The sequence below is a fragment of the Chiroxiphia lanceolata genome, chromosome 5, assembly GCF_009829145.1.
Source record: "Chiroxiphia lanceolata isolate bChiLan1 chromosome 5, bChiLan1.pri, whole genome shotgun sequence".
NCBI lineage: Eukaryota > Metazoa > Chordata > Aves > Passeriformes > Pipridae > Chiroxiphia > Chiroxiphia lanceolata.
Genome location: NC_045641.1, coordinates 22657759 through 22669787, shown reverse-complemented (window position 1 = coordinate 22669787; position 12029 = coordinate 22657759). Strand labels below are relative to the sequence as shown.

The window sequence follows — 12029 nt, the reverse complement described above, 5'->3', positions numbered from 1 at the left end:
TGCATCATCTGAAAGGGTCACTTTGCCCACCTGGCACAGGCAGTTGAAGAGAGGGGTTTGCCACGGGTTGGAGTTGTTCCGAGGTCTCAGCCACTGCTGATAACTCTCCCTGCCTCGCTGGGACAGCAGCAGAGCCGGGAGCTCCAGTACCGTCACTTGCCCACTGCTCGTTCATCACCAGAGGCTGCCCCTGTGGCTCGCCCGCCACCCGCTTGCCACGCAGAACCGCTGCCCGTGCCAGGAGCTCCTGCTGCCACTCTGCAGCCCAGCCCAGCCAAGAGGGCCAACACACCATGCCAGGGGCAACATGTGGCAGGGAACAAAGAGACTCCAAACTAATACCACCGCTGCAGTTAAGACCTGAACCTGTTAACCAGGTGACATGGAGTGGCCAGTTTAGTAGCGGAAGTCCTTGTGAGAAACACAATTTTCCGGGGTTTTTGTGTAAGAGGAGGTTTAGGTTGGGTGTTACAAAAAGGTTCTTCACCCAGAGAATGGTTGGGTGCTGAAACAGGTTCCCCTGGAGATGTGGTCACAGCACCAAGCCTGATGGAGTTCAAGAAGCATTTGGATGATACTCTCAGGCACATGGTGTGACTCTTGAGGATGGTCCTGTGCAGGGCCAGGAGTTGGACTTGATGATCCTAGTGGGTCCCTTCCAACTCAGCATATTCTGTGATATTCTGCTTTCTTTTCTTTTCTTTAGCTGGGCAGATGGGGGTGGTTGACAGGGAGGACACTCCACTATTCTCTTTCCTCTTTGTTTCCAGGGTACCATGTGATGCTGTGGATTCCCTTTTTTTTTTTTTTGTGGATAAGCCGTTTCCCTTGTTTTTTTGTGGTGCTGCTATTTTTCCTTGTTAGTAAACTGTTATTTTTTCACTTATAACCTCCTTATATTATTTTTGTCTCTCTGTAGTAGAGGGGGAATAAAAGGGGAGGGTGTTCATTTTCCTGGAGTTCCCACCCCAATATTTGTCTTTAAACCAAGACAGGTATTCAGGGATTTTAAGTAATACTTATAGAGATTCATAAAAATAATGGAGAAAATATTCAGCATTTTGGAATAGCGAATTGTGATTTAAGTCTGCACTTGACTGATGCTTCCATTAATTTCTACTCTAAGAGGACACTGGCTTAGAGTGGCATTTTGAAACATTCATTTGAGTATCTAATTTTCTCCTTTTCACTGTCAAAGCTTTTGAAACTTCTGACTGAGTAGTAGAATTGCACTGCATTTCACGTTTTGTCAGTGAAAAAAATAGGTATAAATAATTCTTTTTACTGCTTTTTTTCCCACAAATGTATCTACCAGTTCAAAATGGTTACAGAAAATATGTGTGTGACAAGTGCATGATTTGGAGCCCTTGCCAGCAGTTTCCCACAGCAGGCTGATGGTAATCATTCACTTTTCATCACTATCTCATTCTCCACTTAGTAGGAGAGCTTTGGTACCGTTTTCTAGCTGTACATCCTGCATAAAATCTGACGTTACGATCTCCTCCAGCCTCACTGATACTTTTCCTCCATATCAGAAAGACACTATTGAAAATTATACTAGGAGCCAGCTGCAACAGCAGGCAAAGTAGGCAGTAGCCAAGGCCTCCGACAGTTTGGTTCCTCTGTATCAGAAAAGAGATGGACTGGCTGTGCTTGCCCAGCTGGTCACTGGCCTCTACACACATGACTTTGCCTACTCCTGCCAAAGGACCAAGGGGGAAAGGAAGCATCTCTATTCCCAGTATTAGTATCATCACTAGTACCAACAGCAGCAGAAAGTCACTTCTGCTTCCACCTCTTCCTATACCTCCTCTTTCCGGAAGAACATCTAACCCTGCACCCAAGGACTGACCCTCCTCATCACCCTGGTAGGTCCCTATCAGAGAATAGTGATGAGTGCTGGAAGAAGCAGGTGTGCAACAGGAGGCAGATGACTGCATGGGGCAAGGGATGTGTTGATCATAAAACTAAGAAAGATCTTAGAAGAACTGGACACAGCCTGGGACGGGGAAGAGAAAAAAGAGATGCTTTAAGTCTCCTGAAACCTGGGGACTCCTCCTGACTGTAACAGTAGTTCCTAGGTTCTCTTCTACCAGCGTTTTTGATTAAATGCTGCCAAGCCCTCTTGTTGCCTCTGCCACCAATCAATAAAAGCAATATTGCTACTGCCAAGAAAACCTGATTTGGCTCTAACAGAAAAATTAAACTGTGGAAGAAAGAAGGTCCCATTCCATAGGCAGCTTCCTTCATCTTCTTATTCTTTGTCCATAATTTGCTAATTTCATGCTTGTCTAATTTAATATCCTCCCCCATTGCCTCCAATGACATCTCTATATGTGCTCACAAACTAAATGTCTCTATATGCCCATAATCATACTGTATGCCAATGTCTCCTAATCACTCTTGCCAGAAATGGAAAACAGTACAACCCAGAAAAGCACAAGAACTAGATAGATTCCAGAGCTCTATAAGTCCCTTCAGCTTTGACTGTTTTATAGGACAGCAGGTCAACAGCACAAATAACACCCATTCCTGTCCTTTTAGTGAACAGTTCGGGGCATCTCTCAAAAATTCACCTCCTAAAGATGCATCATTTTTTCCATCCAAATCCATACGAATTGGTTCATACACATAACTTATATGGAATATCCCATAATCTGTCTTCCTCCCATATTCAATCAACTCATACCTCAAAAATCCATTAAATCAGTTTACAAGCTTGGAGTAGGTCCTAACACCACACTTTTTCCTAGAAATACTTCAGTTGTTCTCATACTGACTCCATTTTTTATGGAACTTCCTTTTCACAAAGCTTCTACTTTGACAGGTAGGAAAATCAACTAATCTGTTATTAACTTTTACTTTATGCATCTACACATGATATATACCTTCTGATTGATTTTACAATCTTTACCTTAACCTTCAGCCCTCAGTATGTAAAAAGGAAACCACGAACTAACTTTCAACTATCCTGATCATGTTTTGTTCACTATATCTGGAAATACCTGAGAAACAAACCCCTTATATCTACAGAGTGTTTTCTGGAAGGACAATAAATGAACCTAAAATTCAAAAATTTACATATTTGGGTGATTTAGGGAGATTTGAAGACCCATACCAATGACACCAGAGGTTAATCGAGCATTTAAAATAGACCCTAGCAACTTCAAGGGTGAGGAAAAAGACAGATACACTATCAGAAGAACAAGAACCTTGGCTGTGACAGCAGGCAAAGGCTACAGGCACTCCTTGCAGGAAACTGTATGAGAGCAATTCCGAGTTTGAAGACAAGGACAGTTTGGCGATGTGTCCTCCATGAGAAAGCCTTGTGACTCTCATGGGACCCTGAGCCACCAGTGAACACCCCAACTAGTCCAAAAATGAGCAGGTGATGTTGCAGACCCACTTATGACCTTGCTTCAATGTGTACCTCCATGTGTCTTTTGCACTATCATTCCTTTTAGAAAGTCCTCACGTAGTACGTGCAAATGATAAGAATAAGTATTCCTATGCCTGGGAGAAGGAACACAGCCAGGGACTGTGACAAATGAATTTTACGTCTTTTCCCACATATTTAGTATTCTGCAAAGCTGTTTGAATATGTTACTGGAGTAGGCTGCTGGCTTACTTGCCAAGGAAATTTGCTGCAGCTAGGAGAAAGTCCACCAAGTTAGATCTCCTCCTACTCCCAAACCCAGAAGAGACAGATAAAACTGTGCTTATAATTTTTCCTAACTAAAGTCTGTGGTCCAAACAGAATAGAAATTACCACTCCAATTCCATAGAAGATGTTTTATCAGATATTGTAACAACTGCAATTTTTAAATTGTTTTTCACAAGGCACACTATGGTGCCAGTAAAACCCCAATGTGCTATCTGGAAAGTCATCTACAAAAGATTCCAAATGACATTTTAACAGAGAGAAAAGTGTCTGAAGACAGTGTGCAGGTCAAACAAATCAACCAATTTAATTTCTTCCTCTCTGCCACTCTAACTGGTTCAGATGGCACAATGTTATCCCCCTCCAAGTCAGTTTACTGACTGCTTCCATCAAAACTTAATTGAAAGAAGTGGATCCTATAATTTAAAATGAAATAGGCTCAGCATGTGAGAAAGCCCTGTCAAGACTGATTACTGAGTATTGATTTCCCACCAATTGTACAAGTTACACTCCACAAGGTCACCTGCACATTAACCTAGAATACATAAAATCACCTCAGGCTAACATCTATCACAAGGTTTGTATTTTTGGACCATGCAGTCTCTAGTTCTTTTCCTCACCCATACATTCAATGGCATTCATTTGGACAGCATTCACACTTTATACTTACTTCATCATAAATAGCTATTATTTCTATTTTAATTTTTCAGAAAGAATTTAAGATAACTACCCAGGAAAAAACTTCATATAACCTAGCACTAAGTTAATTGCAAAACCTGTAGAGACAGTCAGAAGCTCTCCCACAGTATGAAGGAAAGAGATACTGGATGGAGCAACAGCAGAGTGGCTTACTGTGGCCTGGAAGCTTCTGCTTGGTCTGTCTGAAGCTTCTCACCGCCTTCCACTTCCATGGTGCAGTAGACAATCCGATTTGGAGCAACTGACTTTAAACCTTGTACCTCCATTATAACAATCTGAGGAAGATAAAGCAAATAGTTTATCCTTCAGAAAAAATTACACAGCATGACTATTGCAGTACTAAGCTCCACACAGGTAAAAAAAAGAAAATAAAAAAATCCCCAAAGTCCCAAAGTCCGCTCATTCAAATCTTAACAGACAGAGAAGAATTTTGATTTTGTCTTCTTTTTCCACTTTCAACAACGTACAGTAGGAATTGAAATTTTTGCTCTGCTTCTACTTGGACAATGACCAAAAACTCACTCCAATCATAATTTAAATGCCAACAGCGGAGTTTGAGACTAACGTCTGAATATAATTCTAAATCTTAATACATGAGGAAATGTATCTTTTAATCAGTCACCTAAGTGAATATGTACAGAATGAATAGGTTACTAAGTCCGAGTGTAAACAAGTACACTGATCACATCTTGAAAGGTAAACCACGGTTCTGTGTCACTGGATGTTGCAACCCTTTAATCTCAAAAGTGATTTGGTGTTGTGCTGGCATGAGGCAGGTCAGAGTATCAGTTCCTGTAATTTTTTTTCCCCACCACATACATCTTTTCCTTCTCCCAGTGCAGTACTTACAGTCAGGTTCAGCATGCATATGGGGAAGAAGGAGAAGAGAAAGGGAAAAAGCCACTGCTACCAGCTGTGCTCTGAGTTTTCACCAGGGAAATTACGAGCTTGGCAGATCCCATAGATTTTTCACCTCCTCTAGACTACTCAGTTACAGCTCAGAAAAGCCAAATGCAGGCCTACTTTAAATGCTCTCTGCTTTTTATAAATCTTACAGTTTTTCACAGTGTGAAATTATTGGAATTTTTGCACTTCAGATGTTTCTAATTCAGAGAAGACTTGAGTAGACAGTCAGGTTCCCCTGCTTGCTTTAGAAAGGCAGCTTTTCTTGCCAGTTTCATTTGGGCCTATGAGAAGAAACCAGGAAAAATGTACTCCATCAGCAAGAGAAGCTGTCCTCAACTGAACCTCACCTGTAAACCAATATTTGTTTAATTTGTTTTAAAGGTGCCAGAAGTAATGACTACTTTTGGTCTCATTAGACAAACTGGTTTCTTAGGTCAGCAAGCAACTACTAAAATATTTTGCTATTAAACACTTCACAAATTTGCCACTTTGTTCCAATTAAAGTAAGTTAAGCCAGGCTTCACCCCAGTTGTAAAATCCTTTGTCCTTTAAAACTCCCAGAACCTTAATAATAATTAAATGTCTTGTAAAATTGCTAGTTTGTAAATATTACAGTGAGATGACAGTCATTGATAATTTAGAACATTTTTATATTACTTGTAAATTATCAACACTGCCCATTATGCTTTATAAGTAATAACAGCAATTCAGGGAGAATAACATAGTCAACCCTCTTTTCCATCTTTTGTTGTCTAGGAATTCAAGTAGTCAGCAAAATGATCAATGATCACTGAGAGACTGCACTAGAGTTCCTTCTAGATGATACTATCTATATGGTCTTTCCACATACCAAGTGCATGTCCTTGCAGACTTCATGTTTATTCACTTTTATGTTGATACTTCTTTTCCTGAGTTTCCAACTTAATTGCACAGTACATTTTAATTTGGTAAAAATTCTGGATTCCAGCAATGGAACAAAGTTGCATTTCATTCCTTCCAAAGTGTATTAGATCTACATTAGTTCATTAGCTGATAAACAGCTTCCTAAATGTTTGTCTATTTCTGAAACTGTCTAACAGCTGAAGAATATAAATGAGGAAGTCTTCTACTACTATATTGTCTGGTTTTTTTTTAATTTATGCAAACAAGATATTTGAGGAAACATCCAACTTGTAAAAACAGTCCCTGTTGCTTTCAGTGATGCTCAGGAGGGTCTACGACCTTAGCTAGCAAGGTCCACTCCCACCAGAACATTATAAATATTACTAGCAACTTTTGCTGTTCATAATAACAACGTGCAGTGGCAGCATGAACCCTGGCCACTTTCCTCCCTATACAGAAATTTTCATCAAGTTCTTTCACTCTGTCCTAAGGTATGTTCATTCATGTGCCTGTGCAGCAGCCCTTGGCAGGGATTTTGCTGGTTGCCTTACAGTTTAGTTGAGCCATCACAGGACATGACATGGATATGTTTATGTGTTATTCAAGAAATGTGAAGTTCTGCACATATGACCTCACATTTTCAAAAAATGAAGTATTCTTCATTTTAAGGAAATGCAGTCAGTTTTTCTTATTTGGCCATTTGCACAGAAAAAGATCACATCATCTACATTTCAGTCGGCATTAGTATCAGTTCAACTGTTTCCTTTTGCCTTTATATCTTCTGAGATTTTGTTTACCAAGAGTAAGAGACTTGTTTGGCAAGAGAGTCAATTTACGTGGTTAATACCACGTTTAAGATGAAAATCTGTCTTACTAAAAACTATCACACATAGAGAATTTAATTTAATTTAATTCTTTGGCTTGCACAGGATGAACTGTAGATAACTTATGTTGCAGAACATCTCTTTATCAGTGATAGGGAAAAATTAAAAAGAAAAATGTTAGTTCACAAGACCTAACAGTCTACATTTCTGGTGGGAGAGGGGAAGGGCTATAAAAGCAAAGCTGTTCCAAATTTATTAAAAATTATATCTCTTGGCAATTTTCCTCTCTATAGGCATAGAGGAGGTTTTTCTTCTTACATCCCTCACCAAGCAAACTGAAAGACAGAAAACATTATTGTCAAACCTTTCAGGTACTTTTTAGGTGCTTCAGAACTATTCTTTGTTAATGGACCATTCCAGCCTTGGTAATCCACTGGAGGCAGACACAGTACATGTGATGGAGACACACGGGATTCAGCACAGGAGTTACAAATACTTCATCTTTTCATATACTTCAGTACTAAGGCCTGCACTCTAGTTTTACATGCTTGATGAACTAATATTTTTTGGCATATAGAATGATGGTTCTTACTACTCTTTGAAAGCCGATGTTGAGCTTTTACATTTCTCTGTTATACAAAGAATTCAAACTTTTTCATCATCTACTCTTGATATGTTTTTAATTCTTGTCTTTAATGATGACATGGGATAAAATTATCTGAATTTTTAACAACAGATGAAAAAAACATGCTCATTTCACTTAAGAAAAAACATTTTTTAAAAGATAAACCATTTTTATTTGTTTTAAACTCTTAAACAATTGAAATATTTTTTTCTGTAACATCATCTATTGTCTTAAACTAAAGCCACTTCAAATGCATAGCACAAATATTGCACCTTCTGACCAACAAATACACAACACACACCCTGGTAACATTTTGATGTTATTATTATTAAAAGAGAGATAAGCATTTCCTGGTATGCACATTTGGAGAATTGGACCTGAGTTATAATGCTGGAAATTTTCAAGGCCAGGTTGGATGGGACTTTGAGCAACTTGGTCTAGTGGAAAGTGCCCCTGGAAGGGCGGTTGGAACTAGATGATATCTAAGGTCCCTTCCAACCCAAACCATTCTATTCTCTGATCAGACATGTTTAAATAACTAAACGTATTTGTGGTTTCCTCTTGAAGTCAGTTGAGCTCTATATGGATTAGGACTGCATCGCTACAGGTCAGACTTCCTGCATAATCTCAAAAACATAGGATAGTTTCTTGAGGAAAGTGCAGAAGTTTATAAAAACAAATTTCTGTGTTTATTCTCTAAATGCTTCCATTGAGAAAATGCTACTTGTTTATAAAATTCTGCGAACGAGTTTTTGATAACAACAGTGGTTCATTATTATGTTTAAAAGTATACTTCGCTATTTAATGCACTGGAATTCATTTAAAGTTACATGTGTGTGGGAGATTCAACTGCCCACACTGCTGTGTGGGCCCAAATGAAACTACTGCTGCAGGAGGAAAATGTATCATACAGCTGTATTCTAAATCCTAATTACATAAAATTTTAAAATTACCAAGAAAGGACTAATAAGAAAAAAGTATCAAGACAGAGATATTCTAGCAATTTAAACCACCAACAAGTTTTCTCTGAAATCTGTGATTACCTCTAATGTGAAGGAGAGAACCACATCAGACTTTGACAGCTGAACTTCATTTTCATCTCCTATGTCCAAGAATGCAGAATTCTGTGACCGCTTTAACTTCTGCAGTTTAAATTCTGGTCCACCTTTAGACACTGGCAGACTTTCCAAATTTGCCATCAGCAAATTCACCGAAGACCGCAACTCTTCTATGTACATGTTCTCCATTTCCCTTGTTACAAATTCTGGGAACTTTCTTTCCTTGGAAAATATATTTTAAAAGTTAGGGAGGAAAAAAAATTCCCTCATTATACATCATGTTAATCTACCAATTTGCTTTCAGTTAATAGACAATAAATAAAAATAAAAGTCATAATTGCGGTGTCTATCTATTTTTATGTCTTCACAACAACAATGGGCAGGCTAATCCTGTCCCATAAATACAGTTAATTTTGACAAGAAGAAATAAACTACAATCAGAACCTTGTGCACCCCACCAAGTCATTTAACCATAAACCCAGGTTGAAGAACTACATATTAGGTATTTTTAATACAAGTGTTTTAAACATAGTAATTAATAATATACCTTCAATGTTACCTTCAAATATTTTATAAATTGACAAAATGACCTGTCCACTAATAATTTTGTTACTTCATCCAGTTCCCATGCTACCAACAATAAGTCAATCACATTCAAGCTTCTAATACAAAGCTGCTGAACTACAATCATGACAAGAAATTCCAATCATCATTTACCTCTATTTTTAATAACTGATCATTCATTTTGAAAGTAATGTTGAATTATTACACATGAATTATTTTAAATAATCTCAAACAATAGAAAGAACTTGAAAATCAATTTTTAGATAACAGTATTTAAATATTGTCTGTCTAAGCAAGAAGGAACATATACACAAATATAATGCATATATGAACACATACAGACCCAATTTTATGCACAGTTTTCCAAATATTGAACATTGGGTGCTTGGGAGAATGTCATTCAAGATTAAACAAAAACATAAATTATTCTAAAATATATGTTTTACATATAAATGAGAAACAAACAAACGCTCCCCATGTGCTGTCTGCAAAGACAGGCACCTTGCTCCTAAACTAGACAATTTTATTCATTATCTGTTATAAGGCATATCATAAAATGTTTTACAGTAAATCGTCTACAGTTGGGGTTTTTTTTCAATAATAAAGACCAAGCAAGTTGACTGTGACCCAAAATACCTGCAGTAAGTCTGTGGTCTGGCTCATTATAGCATTACAGTGCCAGCATATTACAGATTGAAAAAGAAAAAAAAAGTAATTTATAGTTAGAGATAAAAAACACAGGACAAGGTTCAAGGTTTTCTAGAAGAAAAACCCCTTAGGAGTGCTTTTTAAACTGTACCTTATCCTGTGAGGATCATTCAAATAATAATAAACCAACACAGAAGACGGGTGAGACAGACTGTGTTGTTGATGTATCTTTCCTCTTTTTAAGATGTTTTTTCCGACCCCAATGTAAAAATTGAGGAAAACTGGACTTGCTGATGAAGGAAGTGTAGGATTACACAGCATGACTTTCCAAAACCAAGGTTTGTTTTCTCCCTACCCCTGCTACACAGATATTCCAAAGCAGGAAGAAATTCATCTGCCAAACTATTTTCAAAGGATCTGCTTAATTTTAGAATCAGAAACAGGAAGCACACACTATGGATCATCCCACTCAACCTCATATGAAGATATGTTTTTGGTACAAGAAAGCAACCACTTACCCTTGCCATTTGATCTGCCAGTTGTAGTCGACCATCTAGTTCACGTCTGATCTGGGCTGCTTGTTCATCTCCATTATCCAACTTGGAGAGAGAACAAAAATAAATCTAACTGTCAGAAATGCACTATATTTTAACTTTATAGCAAGTAATGTAGCTAAAAAACAAAAGAGAAATTAATTTTCTTCTTAAAATCAGTGAAACACTAAGCAAATAAACAGCTTTGAAACTTACCAAGATGAAAGAAATAAAATGGCCACCAGTTACTCACAGCACTCAGGGTCTCTGAAGGGTAGCCAGTGCTCCCTTACATTTTTAATACTCAGGCTATACAGAAGAAGCATTATTTCTTTATGAAAATAGCAGCTAAAACCATTTCTCCATGAAGTAGAAAACTAGAATGAAAGACTGGCTTAGAAAATGTTTGCAAGGAAATTTATTCTGTAGGACCATGAGTTCCTGTATAGGCACATATAGGTATAGGGAAGGAAAACTGTGTGACTGTGTCTTCTAAGAATGGTACTATTTCACTCACACAGTTCTTTTCTCCCAGTATTACCAAACTGCTCACATCAAGATGTATCCAATTTTTGAATTTCTGGTATTGTCATACCTAGGGAATAGACAGGACCAAACAACCGACTTCCATCAGGGAGGTAAAGGGGAAGGACACATCTCTTCACCTACGCAGAAAAGCTGTGTCTCAACAAAAGGAGACTCCTCAACTCATTTTTCACCTGTTTACTTGTTAAGGGCAGTGAGGGGGAATGTAAGTGAAGTGGGACTTCACCTCAACATATGGACCTGCACAGCTGGTTAAGAGGAAAACAGAGTGATGTATCTGGAAAAGATCAGGCGCATCTCACCATCTTACCAGAATAACTGTTGAACAAGGACAAAGATGGAGTTCCTATGGAGGGTTCTCTCTGTCCCCAGGGCTAACCACAGACATGATTTGACATGTTGATATGACCCTAGTGCATTTAGTATACAGCTAAGGTTTAAGGATACCCAAATTGGTCTTTACTAAAAAAAAAAACTTAAATTGATTAGGGGTGTAAAGTGGCAAAACTTGTTCTCTAGTTGAATGAGATCTCCAGCTAATGAATACACAAGCAGCTTGGCAAATTATTCATTACATTAAATTAAAGTTTTTCAGTGTTTTTTAGTAAGACTCCTAGTCAGTGCATTAGGTGAAACACATAACACCAACTCCTTTACAATGCTCCTCAACTAAATCTGATACCTCTTATTGAACCAGAGCACTCATGAAAATTAGGCACTCCAATTTAAAAAAAAAAAAAGAACAATTAAAAATGCACTATCCAGCGCTTACAGGTCAATTACAGCACTATACTTAATGCAAATCTGACCCCATTTAGCAACAGGATGAAAAGTTTTTCACTGCTAGTACGGAAGCAATGACAGAGCAGGCAATCTGTCACCTGTGCAATCTGGCATCTTACAAGATTCTAGCAGGAACTGGTCCAGACTACCAGAAAAAAGAGAACAAAACCTGACGGCATCCCCAAAAGAGGCTCAAGTTTATACCAGCGAGTAGAAGATAGATCATATTCCAGGCTGAAAGGTTCTCCCACTAAATGTGTTCATAAATCTGCTCCTAACTTGACTGTGAGCATAAAGTGT

General features: G+C 38.2%; 1 protein-coding gene across 19 annotated transcripts in view; it reads right to left on the bottom strand.

The window, feature by feature from the left end:
• Positions 1-12029, bottom strand: part of CADPS2 (calcium dependent secretion activator 2) — a 295682-nt gene that overhangs the window by 162473 nt on the left and 121180 nt on the right. For all 19 annotated transcript variants that reach the window (XM_032687469.1, XM_032687472.1, XM_032687479.1 and 16 more), the window contains exons 4-6: positions 10386-10466; positions 8641-8877; positions 4514-4635 (exon numbers count right to left, since the gene is read on the bottom strand). In XM_032687469.1, the coding sequence (XP_032543360.1) occupies positions 4514-4635; positions 8641-8877; positions 10386-10466 (440 nt within the window). The remainder of the gene's footprint in view (positions 1-4513; positions 4636-8640; positions 8878-10385; positions 10467-12029) is intronic.